The following is a 26,406-nucleotide window of genomic DNA, read 5'->3' on the forward strand; positions in this document are numbered from 1 at the left end:
CAAATCTCTGAATGATGTATGATTGCAACAAAAAAACGAATTGCCATTGCATTGTACAAGTGTTCACCCCCTCCAACTTGTACAGGTAGGCATATTAAACAATCAGCTAGTTACCTTTCAAAATGACTCAAACACAACATGGGGTTAAATGTTCAATCACATAAATACTTTCACTTTGAGGTATGTCATGTGATTTCAAGGAACACAAGTGGTTTACACATGTCTATATAAAGGCCAGCTGAGAATTTTCACTTGCTATTTGCATTTTAGGAGACGGACTAACGACATAAACACACACACAGACTTCCACACTAAGGTTTGAACTTTTCACAGAATATATATATTTTTTAATTTGTTTTAAAAATATTCATTGTCTCAATATATTTTAATGGTCAAAATCAGAATCAAAGAGTAGTAATTTTCCATACCAGGAACAGAGATTTTGCCTTGATTTTCAGTGCAACAGAAATACATGATAAATAAAATCAAACAATACTTTTGAACGAATACCTACTTAGGAGATGTGACGTCTAATGTTACTTTTTATTGGAAAAGTCTGATTTGATTTTCTGACTTGGCACTTACAAAGTATTAACTAACCTTTAACCAATTATTGTATTAACAATTATGAAATGAATAATATGTAAATTTGAATAAATTTACTCTGTGTATTTTGAAAACAGTAATTTTGCAATTATAAGACATACACTGTAAAAATGAGGCAACAGATTACAAGCAATATTATTAATTAAATTTAACAAATTAGAATTGAATAATAATTAATCAAATTAATTCATTAAATGTTAACCATTTAAAATTAGTAAAAATGACAAAATATATGTTATTGCCAACATTGAAGACACCTGATGTTAACAAGCAATATTATTATAAATTTAACATATTAGAATTGAGTAATAATTAATCAAATTAATTCCTTAAATGTTAACCATTTAAAATGAGTAAAAATTACAAAATATATTATGTTAACAAGCAGAATCACTGAAGGAGAAAACCATAATTAAAGTCACCATTATGGAGATCAGTGTGTGTTTTAGTTGGGCTCTTGACCCTTATAATATTAACTTAAAGTTTTGTTTGGCTGCTGTACATGAGTTATAACAGCAGATGAACAAATAGAAAAGGTGATCTGATGGTGTTGGTTGTGTTATTACATAATCATTATTTCACTTGCATTTGACCTGAATCACTGAACTCATATAGAGTCTAATTCATGAGTTAGGTTTATTTTATCAATTTTGGCTGCATAATATGTCTGGCCTTTTCAATAATATTCAATAAATCAATACAAATAAAAAATAAATTTACATATTTTAATAAAAAAAAAAATATATAAAAAAATTTTAGGCACACACAGACATCAAGATTTAGCGTATGAATCTCAGCAATGTTGAGAAACAGATCACCTCTGATCATAAGCTCATTATTTATTCATGCAGCAATGCATGATGGGAGCCATGAATGAGTTTTGATTGGTGCAACCCAGAATGCACTGCAACATGCTTTATAAATGTCACCATTGTTGAGATGCACAGGCTGATTATTGATGTCTGTGTGTCTCTTTTTTGAACAAGAGAAACGTTTTAGAAATGATTTTGATTACATTGTAAAAGCTAATAATATTATGGTGTACAAGGCCAGTACTGCTATAGTTAATAAAGTTAACCTAAGTCATGAATTGGACTTTATATGAGTTCAGTGATTCACAGTAAATGATTGTTAAATAATGATTATGTTAAAACACAACCAACACCATCAGATCACCGTTTCTATTTGTTCATCTGCTGTTATAACTCATGTACATCAGCCAAACAAAACTTAAAGTTAATAATTTAAGGGTGAAGAGCCCAACTAAAACACACACTGATCTCCATAATGGTGACTTTAATTATGGTTTTCTCCTTCAGTGATTCTGCTTGTTAACATCAGGTGTCTTCAATGTTGGCAATAACCTACATTTTGTAATTTTTACTAATTTTAAATGGTTAACATTTAATGAATTAATTTGATTAATTATTACTCAATTCTAATTTGTTAAATTGTATTAATAATATTGCTTGTAATCTGTTGCCTCATTTTTATTAATTAGATATAAATAAAATCTATGTTTTCATTTTTACAGTGTATGTGCCATTTTGTACAAAATAAAAGTTTTTTTTAAGTTTTTCAAACCATTTTTCCTGGTGAAAAATTTAAGTAGAGTAGACTTGTGTGATCAACAGTGCCAATTTTCTTCATAATTAATTTAATATTTCCAAAAATGTTCAAAAATAATGTTTTTTTTACTCAAAAAATGAGATGCCTACAGATAAATGAGGCCTACGATTAATCAGATGCAAATAGAAATATAAAACCAGTCCTAATTGAAAGAGACATTTTGACCCGGGAAGATCACAATTGTTAGAACTTTGTTAAAACATTTTGCACACGTTGTCACACTCGCTGTTGAATAGCCTACTTGATATGCAAGATTTGCAGTTGGCAGTAAAATAGGCCTACTCGACTTACCCAATAGGAACGGCTGCGGTTATCATCATCTGTGATGTCGCAACCTAAGCACACTAAATGCGTCTCTATTGCACGCAGGAACGAATACAGAGTCTCCTCAACGGAATGAAGCGCGCGTCCGAGTGAAGAAGACTGTATCCGCGCCAATGATGGCAGCGTCAATGAGCACTTTGATCACTTTTCAGCGCTAGATCGTCTCTTATTTAACAAACGAATGAAATGAATGCTCTGCTGTACTGTTAGCCCTTACTGTAGAAAAAGCCCAAATTCTTACAATATCATACCATTTTTCATTAAAACGGTAATGGAATATACCTACAGGAATATACTGTGAATTAACACCGCACAAAGTCGACACTCAGAGGCTGTTTTCCCAATCGCACCCTATACCCTCATTCACTATTCCCTACACTAGTTCACTAATATAGTCCACTTGACTGAAAAGAAGTGAGTGAATTGAGACACTGATGAACACCTGATAAGCAGAATCACTGAAGGACAGAGAAACAAGAACAGTAAAAAGAGAAACACAAGAACTACAACTGACTTCCTGCCACACTGAGTGTGAAACCAGTTTAACATTATTTATTTCAAGTTCTTGTTGAGAATGAACAGGGATTTAGTTAATAATAAAGTTTGTTGTCACCATGATGGAGATCAGTATTTGCTTTAGTTGGTCTCTTGTTCCTTTACTCTTTGCCATTCGTCTCTCTTTGGATGTTGTAACAGTGAGTTTATAAAGCACACTTGTTACAGCAAGAAAAAGTCTAGGGGAAGTTGATCAGATGTTTCTAGTTTTGTGATGATGTCATTATCAATCATAAAGAGTGACTTTTTGCTCTTTTGTTGCATGTAAGCCATGTATTTATGGGTTTAATACCAGTTATCAGATAATTTACAACATGAAATCCAGCAATATTTCTGTAATCAGGTCAACTGAAGATTATTGAAATCTGATTTAAATTGTTTTTTTCTTGTTTGAGTCTTGCACACACAGTCATCAACAATCATCATATGAATCTCAACAATGGTGACGGTCAAAAGTTTCATGTCGCAATGCATGCTGGGTTCCAGGATAGTAAAAAACTCCCAGCATGCTCTGCTGCATGAATAATAATAAAAACAAATATTCCCACCATTGTTGAGATGCATGTTCTAATTTGTGATATCTCTGTGTTTATGTATTACAGAGTAGCTCTGATATTTTTGGTTATGCTGGTGTTTTAAATAAATTATTCCTTGTTGCTGTTGTTTCACAGTGGTGGTAACGTAACACTTTTGAGTGAGAATTAACTTCTTAGTGAATGGACAGCCTATGTAATGATTTTGTCATGATAGTGAATATAACCACAATCATTCACAAACTGTGTGTGTGCACAAGTGTGACTTGCAAAAACTCAGCTCAAGCAGCAAAAGAAAAAAAAATGTGTTAGCATCAGCATCCCAACTAAAGCAAACACTGATCTCTATAATGGTAACTTCAAATCAAACATTTTCAATTAAACATCTCAAACCCAACGTCTGTAGACGTATGACAGAAATAAAGTCATACTGGTTAATAATACGTGTAATAATGTGTAATGGCTGGAAGTCAGTTGTAGTTCTTGTGTTTCTCTATTTTCTGCTCTTGTGTTCCTCTTTTCTTCAGTGATTCTGCTTGTTAACAGCAGGTGTTCATCACTAATGTTCAACAATCACTTACATATTCTCTTAATGATCTCACTGCAACACTGCGTCAATGTTACTATTTACTCTTTGTAGTGCGGATGTTCCTGTGGGGTTGAAAGGTTTAACAGTGTAAGATAAAAAGACACACCCACAAAAAGTATTTAAACAGTAATAAACTGTAAGTTATAAAACAGGTTTATACTGGCAACACTGTTGCCAGTAGTTTACTGTAAAACGTTTTTTGGGTCACCGTTGTGCTGAAGAGTAGAGCCTGCGCTTCAGTCCAGGAGAAGATCAGGAGAAAGAGTAGATTACAGTAAAGAACTGTACAATTAACAGTAAATTACTTGCAACAGTGTTGCAAGTATTTTACTGTAAGAAAAACTCGGTAAGTTTTAACAGTGTGGTTAACTCAAGATGTTTTATTTATATGTATGGAACATTCCTGCCATGAGATATTTTACAGGGGGTGCTAGAAAAAGTCAGTCACCGAAATCAGGCACCGAAATTTTTGTTCTTATTCGGTCTGGTTACTACCGTTTACATCGGAACCGGTTCCCTATTGGCACCGCGTTTTCGGTACCCAACCCTATTTATAAGCTATTTTTTATAGGCCGGTCATTTTGACCCGGGAAGACCACAGGTGTTATAGGGTTTTGAACACCACATGAGGGTTAAAGGAAATGGGACTCTGATTATTTTTTTGCACGTTACGCCTAAAACACACCCAATACTCATTAAGAGAATAGGGACAACCCTTTTAGAACATGTGCTGGAAGCGCAGACCATTTTTCCTGTCGTTAAACTAGCAAAAGTGGATTCGGACACAACCTAAGTGACCTTGCACCACGCGCTTTAGACCATGTGCTTATATCGTTAAAATAGGACCCCTAGTATTTTGAGTCAGTTGAGTTTGTCTGACGTCATCTTTGCTGTTGTTTTCTTTAGCAGGAAGACCAGTTATGCAGATCCAGTTACACAGGATTAGCAGCTTGCAGAAATAAAGGTTGTCTGTTCTCTGTAAATCAAATGACAACTACAAAACTGAGGTGTATTTTAGTCAATTGCAGATATGTTAGGAACAATTTAGAGTAGTAGGATTTGTGATATGTTTTCAGATATGTTCACAGTAAGCAATGTATAATTCAGTGAGTTGTAAATATTTAGCTAAATTTCCCAGTAAGCAAAATGATGTCCAAAAGAAGTCTTTGTCACAAATATTGTATTTAAAGTTTTGTGCTTATATTTAGCATTCATAACCACCAATCTTGTGAAGCTGCAATATTGATGACGATAGCATTAATATTATCACTTGTATTAAGGTAGAAAAAAAACTTGTGCACATGATGCTTTGAGCAATTTAAAAAAAAGTCACACACAGACATAGAGATTTTGGATATGAATCACAACAACGGTGACAATCAAAACAAAAAAAGCTTGAGAATTAAGGTACCCATCATGCATTGCAGCACGAAGCTTTTTTTATTGTCACCATTGTTGTGAATCATATGCAAAATATTGATGTCTGTGTGTGACTACATTATACATTTGCTCAAAACATCATGTGCACATGCTCTTTATACAGCTTCAAATAAGTGATAATTTGAGTGATTTTGGTGCCAATATTGCAGCTCCATAAGGTTGGTGGTTATGAATGCCAAAGCATCTGACAAAAATTAAATGTTTATTTTGAGATGATTTCATCATCATCATCAATATGCTGTAAATACCTGATCTTACTTATTATTTGCTTTCTCTATCACAACAATTGTGTTTTATTAACACACAGATAAAGCAGCCAAACAATATCTAAAAGGAAAGGGGACCAAGAGCCCAACTAAAGCAAACACTGATCCCCACAATGGCGACACTTCAAATTAAACAAATATCAACATCTAAAGCTCTGTTAATTCTCACTAAGATCATCTGACAGCAATAGTCAAAGTGATTATGTCTAAATGAGACCATACATGATGTTGAAAGTATGTCCACAATGGCCACATTTGAACTAGTTTTTAATCTTGTACAAAGGTTCGGTGAACGTCTAAATCGGACGTGCAGAACACGTCAAAAAAAGACGTCATAAAAACTTTCATTCTGGCTCCTCAGTGGACGTCTTATCAACGTCCGACTTTTGTGACAAAGACGTTGAAAAGACGTCTTTTGGACATCATTTTGCTTTGTGGGATGGTGACAACAAACTTTATTATTAACTAAATCCCTGTTCATTCTCAACAAGAACTTGAAATAAATAATGTTAAACTGGTTTCACACTCAGTGTGGCAGGAAGTCAGTTGTAGTTCTTGTGTTTCTCTTTTTACTGTTCTTGTTTCTCTGTCCTTCAGTGATTCTGCTTATCAGGTGTTCATCAGTGTCTCAATTCACTCACTTCTTTTCAGTCAAGTGGACTATATTAGTGAACTAGTGTAGGGAATAGTGAATGAGGGTATAGGGTGCAATTGGGAAAACAGCCTCTGAGTGTCGACTTTGTGCGGTGTTAATTCACAGTATATTCCTGTAGGTATATTCCATTACCGTTTTAATGAAAAATGGTATGATATTGTAAGAATTTGGGCTTTTTCTACAGTAAGGGCTAACAGTGCAGCAGAGCATTCATTTCATTCGTTTGTTAAATAAGAGACGATCTAGCGCTGAAAAGTGATCAAAGTGCTCATTGACGCTGCGATCATTGGCGCGGATACAGTCTTCTTCACTCGGACGCGTGCTTCAATACGTTGAGGAGACTCTGTATTCGTTCCTGCGTGCAATAGAGACGCATTTAGTGTGCTTGGGTTGCGACATCACAGATGATGATAACCGCAGCCGTTCCTATTGGGTAAGTCGAGTAGGCCTATTTTACTGCCAACTGCAAATCTTGCATATCAAGTAGGCTATTCAACAGCGAGTGTGACAACGTGTGCAAAATGTTTTAACAAAGTTCTAACAATTGTGATCTTCCCGGGTCAAAATGTCTCTTTCAATTAGGACTGGTTTTATATTTCTATTTGCATCTGATTAATCGTAGGCCTCATTTATCTGTAGGCATCTCATTTTTTGAGTAAAAAAAACATTATTTTTGAATATTTTTGGAAATATTAAATTAATTATGAAGAAAATTGGCACTGTTGATCACACAGGTCTACTCTACTTAAATTTTTCACCAGGAAAAATGGTTTGAAAAACTTAAAAAAAACTTTTATTTTGTACAAAATGGCACATACACTGTAAAAATGAAAACATAGATTTTATTTATATCTAATTAATAAAAATGAGGCAACAGATTACAAGCAATATTATTAATACAATTTAACAAATTAGAATTGAGTAATAATTAATCAAATTAATTCATTAAATGTTAACCATTTAAAATGAGTAAAAATTACAAAATGTAGGTTATTGCCAACATTGAAGACACCTGATGTTAACAAGCAGAATCACTGAAGGAGAAAACCATAATTAAAGTCACCATTATGGAGATCAGTGTGTGTTTTAGTTGGGCTCGTCACCCTTAAATTATTAACTTTAAGTTTTGTTTGGCTGCTGTACATGAGTTATAACAGCCGATGAACAAATAGAAACGGTGATCTGATGGTATTGGTTGTGTATTAACATTATCATCATTTCACAATCATTTGACCTGAACTCTTATAGAGTCCAATTCACGAGTTAGGTTTATTTTATTAATTTCAGCTGTACGATATTTTTAGCCTTTTCAATGAAATTCAAACGATCAATAAAAATAAAAAATATACATAATTTTTTTTAGGCACACAGTTTTTTTTAGGCACACAGTCATCAAGATTTAGCGTATGAATCTTAGCAATGGTGACAAACAGATCACCTCTGATCATAAGCTCATTATTTATTCATGCAGCAATGCATGATGGGAGCCATGAATGAGTTTTGATTCGTGGCACCCAGAATGCACTGCAACATGCTTTATAAATGTCACCATTGTTGAGATGCACAGGCTGATTATTGATGTCTGTGTGTCTCTTTTTTGAACAATGGAAACTTTTTAGAAATAATTTGGATTAAATTGTAAAAGTTAATAATATTATGGTGTACAGGGCCAGTACTGCTATAGTTGATATAGTTAACCTAACTCATGAGTTAGACTCTATATGAGTTCAGTGATTCATGGTAAATGATTGTTAAATAATGATTATGTTAAAACACAACCAACACCATCAGATCACCTTTTCTATTTGTTCATCTGCTGTTATAACTCATGTACAGCAGCCAAACAAAACTTAAAGTTAATAATTTAAGGGTGAAGAGCCCAACTAAAACACACACTGATCTCCATAATAGAGACTTTAATTATGGTTTTCTCCTTTAGTGATTCTGCTTGTTAACATCAGGTGTCTTCAATGTTGGCAATAACATATATTTTGTAAATTTTACTCATTTTAAATAGTTAACTTTTAATGAATTAATTTGATTAATTATTACTCAATTCTAATTTGTTAAATTGAATGAATAATATTGCTTGTAATCTGTTGCCTCATTTTTATTAATTAGATATAAATAAAATCTATGTTTTCATTTTTACACATCTTCCTGGTCAAAAATGACCGACATAAAATAGCTTTTAAATCACTCATTATGCTATATTATCATCCAATATTGGATTCAATCTTTTTGTCAACTTGCTTGTCAAATTATATTAGTTTCAACTACTTGTACAGATTACATTAACAGGAAATGTTTTCCCCCAGCAATGAATGTTAAAAGCTCTAGTCACAGAACAAATAATTAAGTTTGATTTATTGTAATTTAATTTTGTGGAACAAAATTTTGTTGTAAGAATGTTCTCCAAATATTCAGTGTTGGTTCTGGGAATGTGAAAAATTTACAGTTTTCTTGACGTTATAGAGGGACGTGTTTTAAAAGGTATAATGTTCCTCAAATGTACTTTCAACTGCATTTTTTTTTAAAATTAATTAAACAGTCTAGGAACGTTGATTTCTAACATGTTCCTGAAACATTCTTTCAATCATTCAAACTCCTGCTGTGAACAAGCACTGAAAGAGAGAGAAATAAGAACACAAACTACAACTTTATTCAGACTCAGTCTTAGATGAACTGAAGATAAAAGAAGACATTAAATCTCTCCAGATCTGATTAAACAACTCCACAAACAGCATTACCAGATTCACTTCTTACTAACCAGACTGACTTTTTTTCTGTCACGTCTACAGAAGGTCTTATTGAGAATTAACAGTTTTACATGTTGATGTAGCCTGGGAAAACCCAGACCACTTCCGGCAAATTTAGATTTGCTCTGCAAGTGGGTCTGGCAAAGAGCCCATTGAAACCCATTTCCAATCCGTCGAAATCGCGGCACCAATCAGAAACGTTGGGGCGGGCTTTACACGAAGAGACAGAGCAGAGAAGGTGACGCAGATTTTGTACATTACAAAATGGATGCCGCCGTGTAGGGCTGGGCGATATATCGCATGAGATTGTTAGGCGCATCTCGTCAGTAAAGCCGGTTCCTTGAGTGGTATTGAATCGCCATCACCTGCTTTCAGATGTAGCGTCATTTACTACACCAAGCCGTAGTTAACTGACAAGCTGAGCAATATCGCATAATTGTCGCGGACGTATCGCCTGCGATAATTAATGCGATATGGCTCAGCTTGTCAGTTAACTACGGCTCTGTGTAGTACAGGGGTCCTCAACTCTGGAGCGCGAGATCCACTTTCCTGCAGAGTTTAGATCCAACCCTAATCAAACACACCTGAACAAGCTAATCAAGGTATTCATGATTAATACAACGTTACAGGTGCACAACAAAATCCCCAGTGTTAAATCAACATTGCTCAAGTACATATTGTCCCATTCTACAGAGTGTTAAAAGTGTTAAAGTTAATGAGATAATTAAGTGATTAATTAAGAGATGATTGAGCATTAGTGATGAACACCTGAATCAATGAAGGAAAGAGGAACACAAGAACTACAACCGACTTCAGCCACAGCCTTAGATGTCTACAAACTCCACAAACAGCATTACCAGCTTCACTTATTACTAACCAGATTGATTTGATTTCTGCCATGCTTCTAGGGAAGTTATTTTTGAGAATTAACAGATGTTTAAATGTTTATATTTTATTGGTAAAAATATAATGCCACCATTATAGAGATCAGTGTTTGCTTTAGTTGGGCTGTTGACCCGTCACTTTGTATGATAGATTTTATCCTGCAACAACTTATATAAAGTTTTAAAAGCAGTAAAATCAGACTATGACAGTATATCATTGGAACCTGAACTTATTGAATGTAAAGTCACTAATCAGTGTTTTGTCATTAATACATTTGAGGGGTTTACTTTGTCTACCCTGTGAAACTACATCCATTGTTTATCGTGTGGAATTTTAAAACTGTTAAGTGCATGCAAGATATTATTCTGCAGTTTTTACCAAACTCACATACAGCAAAAATCAGCATACAAATCTCAACAATGGTGACAATAAACAAAAAATTTCATGCTGCAATGCATGCTGGGTATCACAATTTGACAAAAATCCCAGCATGCACTGCAGTATGGATAATTATTGTCACCACTGTTGAGGATTGTATGGTAAGTGTTGATGTCTAAGTTTATAATTACAGAAGCGTTTTTAGCACTGACAATTGTTTAACATAACTTTTTATTTACACATTTACTATACCTGAATCAGTAACCCAAATAACATAATACATTTATAACTATTGACCTTCAACAAATATCTCTTTATGAGTTTCATTTAAAAGTCTTGCAAGCATTAACCCCCTGGGGTCTGAGGGGTTTTGACATGCCCTGACATTTGTGCTTATTTCAGCTACTTACAACATACCTTTGGCCAACACATAATTATGCTGTATTGCAGCACAAACTCTGCTACAATAATATGTGAGCAAAATGGAAGTTACATGTTTGCATTTTATAGAAAAAAAATATTATGCGTGGTTAGTACGTTTTGGGAAAAAATTAGTCACTGCAATGAACCCATATAACTCATACTGAATAGTTTGGCACAAGACTTTTGAGTTACCATTCTTGTAGGCTAGAATGTTTACTACAAAATGATGTGAAAATCATTCTGATCACTTTTTCACAAAACAACAATATAATGATTTAAACTTTGCAAGTCAGTTTTTGTGCCAGCACTGCTTTATGCGTAGGGGTGTTGATGGCCATGAATATGAATGAGGGGAGACAATAGACACTCCCCCATCCATGGCTAATGCCCCATCAAGGTGCTGTGAGGCAGAGAGGAGAATCTGAGAATGAGAGGACATTCAAAGGTTTTGTTTTTTAATCTGTTTTTATTGTAATTCCTCTATGTGGAGGAACTAAATGTTGTGCCTCACAAGACCACAGTGCTACCGTACATATATAAACATATAGTACCAGTCAAACGTTTGGACACCTTACCATTTTTAATATTTTTGGAAGATGGCAGCATTTATTTGATAAAAAATACAGAAACAACAGTAATATTGTGAAATAGTATTACAATTTAAAATAATGATTTTCTATTTTAATATACTTTAAAATATAATTTATTTCTTTGATCAAAGCTGAATTTTCAGCATCCTTACTCCAGTCTTCAGTGTCACATGATCCTTCAGAAATCATTCTAATATCATGATTTGATAATCAGGTATTATCAATGTTGGAAACCGTTGTGCTGCTTAATATTTTTTTATAACCTGTGATATTTTTTTCAGGATTCACTGACTAAAAAGAAAAGCATTTATTCAAAATAGAAATCTTTCCTAACATTATAACTTAACACATCCTTTAAAAAAAAGAAAGAAAGGTAGTGTATACTGTTACAAACAGACTCATGGGCGAATGTGAGTAAACAGAGGTCACTTGCGGTCCAGTTTCCCGGGCAGGAATCACGCAGTCTGTGCAACCATGTCAACATCAGTCTCGGTTTTCCATGACAGGGTGGACTTGGACCTGTTGCTTGTTTGCCATGGCTCTCTTCGGGACCGTTGCTTGGACATGTTCATTGTCACATCTGTTGATAACACAATCAAATAAACTGTATTATTATCGCTATCAATCACTATGGCCATGGATTAAGAAAAAGACAACCGATTTTGTAATTTCACACAAGAATAGGTAGGCCCTACTTGTATATTATGACGAGTATATTATGTATATTGTAAACACAATTACATTTCATCAGTAAAATATTACGTCTGTGCACTTACCATCATTCTCGATTGAGGACTGAATGACACCTGCGTCTGCGGTGCTGGAGAAGGAGAGTGTGATGCAAACACATTCCTAAAAAAATAAAAACAACTGTGTTAGCATACATTATCCAAAGATGGGCGATTAATGGGTATGGACGCACAATGCATGTAGTCTATATATCTGTTGATGGGCCATAGGACGAAGAAATATCTATTTATGGGCCATAGATCACGAGCTGTCCCAGATAGCAACATTGTTTCGGCCCAGATCCGGCCCACGTCTGGCACTTGTGGAATGCGGATCTGGCCCACATGCCGCGTGGAATGATGGCACTTAAGTGGACCGCTCCTGTTTGCCAGATCTGGGCCACAAGCAGACCATAGCAATGCCACATGTCAGCCAAGAGCAAAGAAATAAACCAGAACAGGACCTTATCTGAGCCACAAAGTTTGTGTATATTAAATATGGAGTTATTTCAGCCTTAGTAAAGCCCGTTAACAAGCACAATCACTGAAGGAAAGAAGAGAACAGAAAAAGAGACGAGCAGAAACACAAGAACTAAAACTGACTTCAGACACAGCCTTAGATGAAATCCACTGAAGAGAAAAGAAGACATTAACTCTGTGAAGATCTCAGCAGAGGAGGATTAAACAACTCCACAAACAGCATTACCAGCTTCACTTATTACTAACCAGACTGACTTTATTTCTGTCAGATGTCTACAAAAGTTTTATTGAGAATTAACATGGGTTTCATTTGAAGTCATCATAACAGTGATTAGTGTTTCCATTAGTTCGGCTCTTAACTCTTAATATATCTTTTGTCGTTTTTGCTGCTGTGACAGTGTGTTTGTCAAACACATTTGCAGCAGCAAAGAAAGCTAAAGTGAAATGAGATCAGGTGATGATGGTTTTTTAATTTATAAATTATATGATTTTATAATCATCATTGTGGATGAAAAGAGAAACACAAGAACTACAACTGACTTCAACCACACCCTTAGTTGAAATCAAATTGAAGAAAACTGTGAAGATCTCAGCAGAGGAGGAGTAAACAACTCCACAAATAACATTACCAGCTTCACTTATTACTAACCAGACTGACTTTATTTCTGTCACAAGTCTACGGAATTGATTGTTGAGAGTTGATGATGTTTAAGTGATCAAAAAATTATGATACCATTATGGTGGTCAATGTTTGCTTTAGTTGATCTCGTGACCCATTGCATTTCCAAAGCAAGCTTCTTTAAGCATTTGCAATAGTGTTTCATGATAAACACAATGCAAAATTCAAATACATTACAATCTTTATGGTTGCAAGAATTTTAAGTAAAAACTCATAAAGAGATATTTGTTAAAGGTCAATTGTCACAAAATTATTTTATTATGGTTATAGACTGAGCTCCAGGTATAGTGAATGTGTAAAAAAAAAAATTTTTTAAACAATTGCTAAAAATACATTTAGACATCAACACTTACCATACAATCCTCAACAGTGGTGACAATAATTATCCATACTGCAGTGCATGCTGGGATTTTTTTCAAATTATGATACACAGCATGCATTGCAGCATGAAACTTTTTGGTTATTGTCACCATTGTTGAGATTCGTATGCTGATTTTTGTTGTATGTGAGTTTGGTAAAACCTGCAGAACAGTTTTAAAATTCCACACAATAAATGATGGATGTAGTTTTACAAGGTAGACAAGGCAAACCCCTCAAATATATTAATGTCAAAACACTGATTAGTGACTTTACATTCAATAAGTTCAGGTTCCAATAATATGCTATCATAGTCTGATTTTACTGCTTTTAAAACATTATATATGTTGTTGCAGAACAAAATATATCATAGAGAGTGACGGGTCAACAGCCCAACTAAAGCAAACACTGATCTCTATAATGGTGGCATTATATTTTTACCAATAAAACATCAACATTTAAACCTCTGTTAATTCTCAAAAATAACTTCCGTAGAAGCATGGCAGAAATCAAATCAATCTGGTTAGTAATAAGTGAAGCTGGTAATGCTGTTTGTGGAGTTTGTAGACATCTAAGGCTGTGGCTGAAGTCGGTTGTAGTTCTTGTGTTCCTCTTTCCTTCATTGATTCAGGTGTTCATCACTAATGCTCAATCATCTCTTAATTAATCACTTAATTATCTCATTAACTTTAACTTGAGCAATGTTGATTTAACACTGGGGATTTTGTTGTGTACCTGCAACGTTGTAGTAATCATGAATACCTTTATTCCTGCCAGGGGTCCGCAACTCTGGACCACGAGATCCACTTTCCTGCAGAGTTTAACAAAATCCCCAGTGTTAAATCAACATTGCTCAGTTTGAGCCATTACACATTATTGCACTTATTATTAACCAGTTTGGCTTTATTTCTATCATACATCTACAAAAGTTCTTGCGATTCAACAGAAGTTTAGACGGTAATGTGTTATGGAATTCTTTGTTTTAAGGCACCATTATGGTGGTCAAGTCAAGTCAAGTCACCTTTATTTATATAGCGCTTCTTACAATACAGATTGCATCAAAGCAGCTTCACAGTGATAACATGAAAACAACACAAAAAACAATTTCATCATCGTCCACCCTTAAGGCAGATCTATAATATTGTTGAATATTAAATGTCCCCAACTAAGCAAGCCAGAAGGCAAGGCAACAGCGGCAAGGAACCAAAACTCCATCAGGTGACAGAATGGAGAAAAAAACCTTGGGAGAACCCAGGCTCAGTCGGGGGCCAGTTCTTCTCTGGCCAATGAGTGAACAGTGTATGAAGTTCAGAATGAATCAGAGTATTTGTCCAGTTCCGGTTGGGTGAAGTCGGAGTGGAGAGGAGGAGAGACTGGTTGACACTTCAGGTCAGCGGCGTCGTCGTGTCCTGGAGCTGGTCCTTCATCAGATCTGGATACGGCCTGGTTCCGGTGGACAGCGGTAAACCTCGGGATAGACAGAGAGACTAATATTAGCGTAGACGCCATCCTTCTTATGATGTACCAAGTACATCAGGATTTACGGGGAGGGTTCCCGGTCCCGGCTGTTTTAAACTATGCAGCCTAACATTGAGCTATAGAAGTCTATAATGTGTTATGTTTATGCTAGGCCGAAGAGATGTGTCTTTAATCTAGCTTTGAACTGACAGAGTGTGTTTGCTTCCCGGACAATGGTAGGAAGACTGTTCCAGAGTTTTGGTGCTAAATAGGAAAAGGATCTACCGCCAGCAGTCGATTTTGATATTCTAGGTATTATTAACTGGACGGAATTTTGAGATCGCAGTAGACGTGAAGGACTATAATGCGTTAAGAGCTCGCTCAAGTACTGCGGAGCTAAACCATTTAGTGCTTTGTAAGTGATCAGCAATATTTTAAAATGTATACAATGTTTAATAGGGAGCCAATGCAGTGTTGACAGAACGGGGCTAATATGGTCATACTTCCAGGTTCTGGTAAGAACTCGAGCTGCTGCGTTTTGAACTAGCTGTAGTTTGTTTATTAAGCGTGCAGGGCAACCACCCAGTAGAGCATTACAATAATCTAGCCTTGAGGTCATAAACGCATGAACTAATTGTTCTGCATTATTCATTGAGAGCATATGACGTAATTTAGATATATTTCGTTAGGTTTTGAAGAAATATAGAGCTGAGTATCGTCAGCATAACAGTGAAAGCTAATTCCATGTTTCCTAATGATATCTCCTAATGGTAGCATATACAGAGTGAACAGCAGCGGTCCTAGTACTGAGCCTTGTGGTACGCCATACTGAACTTGTGATTGATAAGACATCTCTTCATTTACTGCTACAAACTGATAACGGTCAGATAAGTATGATTTAAACCATGCTAGTGCAATTTCACTAATGCCAACATAATGTTCGAGTCTATTTAAAAGGATGTTGTGGTCAATGGTGTCAAATGCAGCACTAAGATCCAGTAACACTAATAGAGAGATACAACCAGTGTTTGGTCAGTGTTTGCTTTAGTTGGGCTATTGACCCTTGCCTTTTTCAGGTTATTTTTTTCTCTGCCTGTTCAGACATTGTGTTTATAAAGCACATTTGTTACTACGAGAGAAAACATGCTTAGCTCACAATATGTTTTGAGGATGACATTATCATATTGTAGTGACCTCAGTCACTGATATTTCTCAGAGTCTAAATATTTTACTACAAGCTTGATGTCTCATTTTGGTATTGGTGATTTTAGCCCTGAAATTCTACAGTTTGAGATCCAACAGCTATATGAAATCTGCACAGAAGGTTTTGTTTTTAGACACACAGACATCAAGAGTCAGCGTATGAGTATCAACAATTGTGACAATAAACAAACTAGTGACAAACTGATCAACTCTGAACTTCACAAAACAAGCTATTAACCTCCTGGGGTCGGCAATCACGCCGGCGTGATTTGCGCGTTTTTTTTCACATAGCAGCTGAATAAACTTAAAATACTCCGTCATTTGTGGTCATACAGACTTAATAAAAATGAAAAAAGAAACTGTGAGATGTCTACTTTTGTATGTGTCCACTTACAATCAAAACAAAACGTTGTGCTTTTGTAAAATAAAGAAATTAAACAGGGTGTGCTTTCTGCCTCTCCGTCTCGCGAACTTTTTTTTCTTGAGCACGTCTCTAAACATTAAAAAAACTCAGCGAATACTTGTCACACATTTGTGAGCTCTATATATTTATAATAATTTAAGTGTGTAGTTTTAAATTATCTGATTCAAAACGAAAACAAATATTCTCTGTTTAAGTAATTTGTATAAAACCAACAAGATATTCAGTTTCTCTAACCCTTCCTCATTAGTTATAATGTGACCACACCCACACGCGCAAAACATATAGAGATGCAAATCGTCCATGCGTCGCACGAACGCCCCCATTACCTCAACAACAAAGCGGCAAACTTTATCAGTCCTCTGCAGTCGTCGAGTTTGGAAGACATGCTGTGAGATTATTGGGTTTACATCTGAAGAAGAAGATCGCGATTTGAAGACAAGAACGATTTTAAGGTAAGAAATAATTCTGAATTATATTAGTTAGTGTTATTGTTGCATAAACTTCATATTGCCATTGAACTGTTGCTCGATGCTTCAGTGAATGTTCCCTGCACGCGCTGTGAGTTATTCGCGCGACGCGCGTTTGAAAAGCAAAACGCACCATGATTTTACTCCAATCTCATTTCATAACGTCATATCGATTGTAAACATTTGAAGTAATATGATAATCAATATGTTTTTCTCTAGTGTAGTGTTACTGAAGTGTTCCCTTTTAACTATGCCTGCTATACTATTGTTCTTATTATTTGATTCAGCCCTGCAGGTATATGCCTACAAGGCACAACAAATATATATATATATATGTATATATATATATATATATATATATATATATATATGTGTGTGTGTGTGTGTGTGTGTGTGTATTTTGTAAATTTTAAAAAGGAATTTTCACCAGAAATCTAAAATGTATTCCCACAATCATGCAGCCCTGGTTTCTTCTTGATATCAGCATGTTCACAGCTTTTTTATATATATATTTTTTTTTTAGGTAGCTACCCGTCCTGCTGACTTCAACATGAGCATGAGGAGGTAAAGTGAAAAATCAAACACCTTGGAAATGACAGGTATGCACTATGTTTCAGGAAAGGAAAGGTGTGTGACTGGTTAAGTCTCTGTCTTTAGTTCAGTGTGTTAAATAATGTGCTTTTTTGCCATTTGTTGTGTATCTTTGGATGATGTTGTGTTGTAAATAAATTAAAACAATCAAAAAGCCATTCTTTTTTAAATCTCCTCATTCTTTGTGCAAGGTAATGTAATGATAGTGCCTGAGAGCTCCTAATAGGGCCATTATGGGAGGGCCTTTGTCTTTCTCAGGTGTGAAACACTCAATATTCATGGTGGTTAACGCCTCCTCGCATAAAGCTTTCTTACACAAAACATGTCATACAAATTTTAAATCAATATATTGTCTTATCTGAATGAGTATTCAGGATGATTTTCACATAGTTTTGGAGCAAATATTCTAGGCTACGTGATACAATTTTCAAAAGCCTTGCGAAGAAATAATTAGTTTGTGTTTCATGACATTATTTCAGTGACTTTTTTTTGGTCATTTTCACAAACCACGCATAAATGTTATTATCTCAAAACTACAAACTTTTACATACATGCTGCTGACATATTATTGTAGCAGAGTTTGTGATGAATGCAGTGTAATAATACTTTAGTCATGAAAATGTCACAAGTAACAGAAATAAGCACAAATGTTAGAGCATGTCAGAACACCTCCAGGACCCAGAAAACACCTCAGACCCCTGAGGGTTAAAGTCATAACAAAACAATAGCAAAATAAAAGCAAACAGGGAAAAACAATGACAATTACAGGACAATTCAGTTGCATAATTTATTCATCCTGCAATGCATGATGGGAACCATGGATGTGTTTTGATTGGTGGCTCCCATCATGCACTGCGTGATTGCCACCATTGTTGAGATTCATATGTAGATTATTGATGTCTGTGTGTGATTCTAAAGTCTGCTGATTATTAAAGTACTATAATGGAAAATTAAGAAAACATTTGTATAATTAGTTTATAATGTTGAGTGAGATGAATGAATTAGGACACTACACGAATGTAATTACATCATCGACACATAACCATCATGACCTGATACACATAGAGTATGAGCAGCCAGACAATAAATTAAAGTAAAAAGTAAAGGGTCAAGAGAACAACTAAAGTAAACACTGGTCACCATAATGGTGACTTGATACAAAACATTCCAGAAAACATTACCATCTAAACTTCTGTTAAATCTAAATAAAACCGTGTGTAGATGTATGACAGAAATAAAGTCTAACTGGTAATAATACTTGCAATAATGTGCAATGACTTGAAGTCAGTAGTTCTCTTTCCTTCAGTGATTCTGCTTATTAACATCAAGTGTCTTCAATAATGTTCAATCATCACTCAATTAATCACTTAAAGTTGCTGTATGGAGTTTTTCTACTAAAATGAATCCATTTTTTATTGCCTGTGTGTGAAGGGGTTGTAATCTCACAATCAAATGATCCACTTGACGGGTTTTGCTATTACCTCTGAAAGCAAGTATTCCTATTTCTATGTGAAGCTCCGGGTCGGATTTGCCGCGAAATCCAGTGGCGTGACTGAGACCTGCATGCGCGCTCCCGAGCGTCTCGTCCTCTCGCCTCGTCTACTGACTTTGCACTCAACAGCGACAACACTGCAACTTTATGACATGGAGTCTGCTAATACTAGGAAACGACTAGCACAACACAGACTCCAACACAAACTCCACATAATAATAAAAAACAAAAGAAAGCACGCGCACGAGCACTCGCTTGTAAACGTATTGGTTGCAATCTGAAACATCACAGCTAGATGCCGCTGAAAACGCCATACAGCACCTTTAATTATCTCATTAACTTCAACACTGCTTCAGTGTTCATTTTAACACCCTATAGTGTGGACACATATATACACTGAGGAGTGTTAATTTAACACTGGGGATATTGCTGTGTGAAGTCATAGCACCTGCCAAGTTGCGACACCACGTCGTCGCCGCCATTTTCCAAGTGACAATGATTCAATGATTTCTGTTCTGGTTTGTTCAGCCACAGTCTTAGATGAAATCAACTGAGGATAAAAGAAGACAATAAACCTGTAAAGTTCTCAGCAGAGGAGGAATAAACAACTCCACAAACAGCATTACCAGCTTCACTTATTACTAACCAGACTGACTTTATTTCTGTCATTTTGGGGGGGGGGATTATAACTATTATTAAAATGAATCATTGATTGCATTAACTGGCTTGATTTCTGCTGTCTTTCAGCTGTCATATAGTTCAGAGTTAATATTTTTACTGAATTACAATTGTTGATCATCATCACATTTGAGATTTGTGTATTAATGTATGCTGGGAACTTGCGCTAAATTGTTAAAAATTAAATGATTTGGTCAGATATCTCAATTTGGTGCTTTTTGTAACTTTTGATAGCAATATGTTTAGAGCATACATTCTTGTTTATTTCACTCAAAATAATAAACTCGTGCATGCTAAATATTCTGTGGTAAGGTACTTTTTTATTTTACATTTGTTAAAAGAGCATTTTGCAATTTGGTATTTTTTTTACAGTGCATTGTTCTTTAAATCCAAATTAAATGTTCTTTATTTATTCAACAGGGTAAAATATGGATTTGTAAACAGCACTCAGATTAGATCAATACGGACAACAGGAAGAGACTGAAAAAATGAATAATCTATTTTGCAGACTTCATCTTGAAGGCAGACACCTCAATAAACTGAGGGCTGCAGAGGTTCATCAGTTATCTGAACATTCATTGCAGTCCAATGAGTCTTATGCTGAAGAGGATCTGATTCAGACTTTCATACAAAAACTACTGATGATGGATTACAGAGCGAGATACATTAAAACTAAAAAGACCAATGAGGACGATCACACACAACAAAGAGACAATGACTCATTTGAAGATGAGGGTGATATATTCAAAGAAATGATTTTTTCTAATGAAGCAACATGTCAGTCTGAGCGAATCCACCCAATGGATGTTCAGATGGCCATATTTCATTGTGCTGACAGTTTCCTGAAGCAGCTGATGGTCTCTAAACTGTCCCAGTGTCAGTACGCTCTGCCTCTGCTTGTTCCTAATCCATTCACACAACAGATCGAGTTTCCTCTCTGGACATTCAGACAAATCAACAAGAGCTGGAAGATGAAAAACACCAAGTTCATCAGTCAAAACCACCCGATCTACAAGGCAAAAACTCCAATGGTGTCTTTCTTCAGGTTTGGCTCTGTGTCTGTGTCTTCATCCAAGTCTGAGCTGATGAACAGTCTGATCAATGAGAAACACAACACGTTCTTTCACAGGAACTGCCCAGGCAGCAGCAGAACCAGAGTCCTGATGGACGGAGTGGTGGAGATCGCCTGGTTCAGCCCCTCTGGGACAAATGACGATAAATTCACTGACTGTGTTGCGTTCTGTAATCTACACGGTGATGCAGGAGACCATGAGAAACAGCTGCAGATCCTCACTGAAATGGCCTCAGTCAATGTTGTTCTTCTACCACGACTGGACAGGAATGACAGACATGCAGCAATGATCCAAAACCTGTACAAGGACTCAAAGCCACTCATTTGTCTTTTTACTGAGGATAAATCAACTGTCAATGAGACACGAAATAGAAAATACAAGATTGGTTTGAAAGACAGAAGTCAGTCAGAAGTATCTGAAGAACTCAGAAGAACAATAAATGATTGTCTCTCAGAATCATCTTCCACTTTCAGATTTGAAGATTTATCCAAACACTGTAAGACATCAGACATCAGAATAGACGAGGAAGATGATGATGACTGCAAGAGAGGAAGAGAAGCAGCACAGCAGATGATGAGTTTACTGGAGAAGAAAGATCTGAAAGAAATCAAAGAATTAGTTCTGCCTCATCAGGGGAAACTGTGGCATCAGTGGAGTCAGAAGAACAAAGAATTACACCGTCCTCAAGGAGATGAGATAGAAATGGACATCAGTAGAAAACAAGCAGAGATGATGAAAATCCGTCAACAGCAGCATGAATCTGACATCAGTAAGTTTATGACATGCTTTATTAAAGAAATGAACTCACATACTGAACTTGAGAATATGTTTTTCCTTAAATGGCTCATAATCCTCCTGGATGATTATATCTCAACTGAACTTCCTGATCTACATCACAAGTATGATGAAATATGGTCAAAAGTCCTAAACCTGAAAGAAGATCAATCTGAACATCTAAAGGCTCAAAAAGAAGCAGAACTTGAGAGAATATCTGAGGATCTTCAAGCTGCTTCCTTTGGTTTGGAGCACATCATGAGGGAGATCGGTCAGATCTATGAATCATGTTCATCTGTGAAGAAGAACAAGAAAGATCTGCAGGTTCACTTCTCTTCTCTCCCGAGTCTTGCAGCAGAGATGATGATCTCTGGATTTCCACTGGAGCTGATGGACGGAGATGCTGCTCATGTTCCTGTGATCTGGATCTCTGCTATTCTAGATAAACTCATCCAGAAACTGGGAGACCAGAAAGTCTTTGTGCTGTCAGTTTTAGGAATTCAGAGCTCTGGGAAATCCACCATGCTGAACGCCATGTTTGGACTCCAGTTTGCCGTCAGTGCTGGCAGAACAACCAGAGGAGCTTTCATGCAGCTGGTCAGAGTCTCAGACGAGATGAAGACACAGATGAACTTTGATTATGTTCTAGTTGTTGATACTGAGGGTCTTCGTGCTCTGGAACTGACTGGAAGATCAACAAGGCATCATGACAATGAATTGGCCACATTTGTTGTTGGTCTTGGAAATATGACACTGATCAACATCTTTGGAGAAAACCCATCTGAGTTGCAAGATATTCTTCAGATTGTTGTTCAGGCCTTCATGAGGATGAAGAAGGTCAGACTGAATCCAAGCTGTGTGTTTGTGCATCAGAACGTTTCAGACGTCACAGCTGGAGAGAAAAACATGGAGGGAAGGAGACGACTGCAGAAGACACTGGATGAGATGACAAAAATTGCTGCTAAAGATGAAGTCTGTGATGCAGAATGTTTCAGCGATGTCATTCAATTTGATGTTCAGAATGATGTGAAGTATTTCGCTCAGCTCTGGGATGGCAGCCCACCCATGGCACAACCAAACCCAAACTACTGTGAGAATATTCAAGAACTCAAGAAAACTATTGTGTCTCATGCAGCAAATTCATTTGAAATGACACTGGCACACATAAAAGATCGTATTACAGATCTTTGGGAGGCTTTACTGAATGAACGATTTGTGTTGAGCTTCAGGAATTCTCTGGAGATTTCAGCCTACAGGAAACTGGAGACTGAATACAGGAACTGGTCCTGGAGTCTTCAAAGCGCCATTCTGGAAATTGAGAACAAACTACACAACAAAATAGAAAATGAAGCAATCAATGAGGTTGATGAAACTGATCTTCAAAGAGAACTGAAGGAGACAAGTGATAAAGTGGAGAAATCAATGTCAGAATTTTTTGAGAAAGACACAGATGTAGATATACTGATTCACTGGAAAACATCATTTGAAATCAAAATCAAAGATGTTCAGGGAAACATTGTGAGAGAAACAAAGAGGAAACTAAATGAGATTCTCCAGCAGCGAGACCTGAAGAAAAAGATAGATGCTCAGAGGAAACATCAAGAAAACACTCTCTATGAAAAGAGCAAAGAACTTGCCTTAAAACTCAAAGACAAAGCAAAAGATGAACAAACGCTGAAGAAAGAGTTTGATTTGTTTTGGGAACAATGGATGAATGAGATCACAAGAGACACTCATCCGATCAAAGACATTGATATAATGAGAGATGTGAGAAAGATTATCAGGGACATCTATGAAAGTGCTCCTGTAGACCTCTTGGAGGAGAGCAGGGATATTTTCTCTGTGTCAAGTTATTCAAATTATGTTCAGTTAAAGAAATCCAGTGGATTGACAAGAGCTTTCAGAAATGCCTACAAATCAGCTAAAGAGATGTTTGGTTACAGTCTCTCTAAAGATGATGAAATTCAAATAAGATCATTAGTCACAGATGTTGAACAGCAGACACACACAATGATTCGGTCATTTAACATTTCAAAGATGGGCTACAACAACAGCTACATTCAACAACTCACAGGTTACATCAAGAAGAGAGTAACAGAACATCAGGAAGGAGTGAAATATGTTTTCAAGAATGAATTCTTCATGGATTTGGTTCTTTCCATCAGTAAGAGAGCAAACAAGATATTCACTGACCAACACAGACTGTTCAGGGAAGCTAACGATCCTTTTCTCTATTTGAAGAGGAAGAGAGAAGAGTACTGTAGTGTTTTCCAGAAATACTGTCATGGAGCAACATCAGCTGCCATTTTTGGTGAGATCATCTGTCAGAAACTCAAAGAGCCCATTGAGCAGAGTGTCTACCAGAAGACTGCCAGAGATCTGGCAGATGAAATTAGGTCAAACTGTGAATCACTGAATGGAAACAGATCAAATCTGGAGAAACACATCCTGAAAACACTGGCAGAAGAGGAGGATTTTGACAAATACATGGACTACATTCATAATCCCAGAGATCACTTCAAGAGTTTCATCAGAGATGAAGTCAGTCGGTACATCTTTGATAAGTTCAGTGACAGTGTTTTACCCAAGATGGAGAACATTGAACTCCTGCAGCAGAAGATCATGGACGCAGCACATAAATCTACTGAACATGTTCAAGTGAACAGAGGAGATGTTGGTTTGTGGTTAAAGAGTTTCACACAGCAGCTCTCAGATGAGCTGATCTTCTCTGAAAAATACCTCAGTGGAGTCAAACATGATGATGTTGATGATTTCAATCTCCTAGAAGATGTGATGAGAAAAGAACTTCCAGAAGAAATTTCTGATATAAGAAATCATTTCAATGACTTTCTATGGAAGCTGGACTTTAAGGACAGACCAGATGAGCTTCTGATTGATCACTTCTGCCAGTGCTGTTGGGTTCAGTGTCCTTTCTGTGGAGCTACTTGCACCAACACCATAGAAAAGCATGATGGAGATCACAGTGTTCCTTTCCATCGTATTAATGGACTCAATATGTTCTATTACGAAGGAACACAACATTTTTGTACAGAGTTTTGCTCAACTGTTGTGACCAGTTCTAAAACCTTTAACTCATCAGGTGAGTGGTTTCCATATAAAGAATACAGAAGAGCAGGAGAAAGGTTTGCTAACTGGAGCATCACCCCCAACCTCTCTGATCTTCCCTATTGGAAGTGGTTTGTGTGCAGATTCCAGAAAGATCTGGAAAAACACTACAGTAAAACATTTGAGGGCATGGGTAAAATACCAGAATATTGGAGAAAATGCACAAAAGAGAACGCAATTAAAAGTTTAGATGAAAACCACACTTTTAAGGAAAAGAAATGGGATGGTCCAATGAGAATGATGTTTTTCAGATAAATAAATACAAAACCCAAGAATATCAAAACCATTTTGAGAGAAACAAAGTTTAAATGAAATTAGTTTTATTTATTAGCAATACCTGGAGATTTAGATTGATTATCGGAGGAAACATCATGAAAACAATTTCTTTCAAAGACAAAGAACTTGCCTTGAAATTCAACAACAAAACAAGTGACAAAGAAACACAGAAGAAAACGTTTTATTCTGTTTGTAAACAGCCGGTTGCAGCAATCATTAAAGACACTCATTCACAGCAAAAACTCCAGTGTTAAGTTAACTCTCCTAGGAGATTATTTGAGACTTCCCTCAAGAGTGTAAAGTGTTAATATCAGAGTGTTAAATGAACACTGAAGAGTGTTAAAGTTATTAAAGTGACCATTATTGAAGACACCTGATGTTAACAAGCAGAATTACTGAAGGATAATTCCTATGTTGATACTTGGTGTCTGCACTGTAAAAATGAAAACATAGATTTTATTTATATCTAATTAATAAAAATGAGGCAACAGATTACAAGCAATATTATTAATTAAATTTAACATATTAGAATTGAGTAATAATTAATCAAATTAATTCCTTAAATGTTAACCATTTAAAATGAGTAAAATTTACAAAATATATGTTATTGCCAACATTGAAGACACCTGATGTTAACAAGCAGAATCGCTGAAGGAGAAAACCATAATTAAAGTCACCATTATGGAGATCAGTGTGTGTTTTAGTTGGGCTCTTCACCCTTAAATTAATAACTTTATGTTTTGTTTGACTGCTGTACATGAGTTATAACAACAGATGAACAAATAGAAACAGTGATCTGATGGTGTTGGTTGTGTATTAAAGGATAATTCCGGTATTTAACACCTTGAGTCTATATTGTAGTTTGTTTTGGATGAACAAGAGTGGTGGACAACATTTTTTTTAAAATGGTTCCTCTCTCGAGTTTTTGACTATAAAAGAATTGGCCATGGACCCATTTAACATTGGAG

General features: G+C 35.9%; 1 protein-coding gene across 1 annotated transcript; it reads left to right on the plus strand.

Annotated features, from left to right (window-relative positions):
• LOC307004665 (interferon-induced very large GTPase 1-like) lies at positions 1-26,211 on the plus strand. The gene is made up of 2 exons (XM_079624057.1): positions 1-316; positions 20,610-26,211. Exon 2 carries the CDS (start codon positions 20,678-20,680, stop codon positions 25,415-25,417), a length of 4,740 nt encoding a protein of 1,579 aa, XP_079480183.1. The 5' UTR covers positions 1-316; positions 20,610-20,677; the 3' UTR covers positions 25,418-26,211.
• Positions 26,212-26,406: the final 195 nt, after the last annotated feature.

Source organism: Phoxinus phoxinus (genome assembly GCF_949152265.1).
Source record: "Phoxinus phoxinus genome assembly, chromosome: 9".
In the NCBI taxonomy this organism is placed as follows: domain Eukaryota; kingdom Metazoa; phylum Chordata; class Actinopteri; order Cypriniformes; family Leuciscidae; genus Phoxinus; species Phoxinus phoxinus.

Coding starts and splice junctions, on each gene's coding strand:
- LOC307004665 (XM_079624057.1), top strand. CDS start 20,678: ATGAATAATCTATTTTGCAGACTTCATCTTGAAGGCAGACACCTCAAT.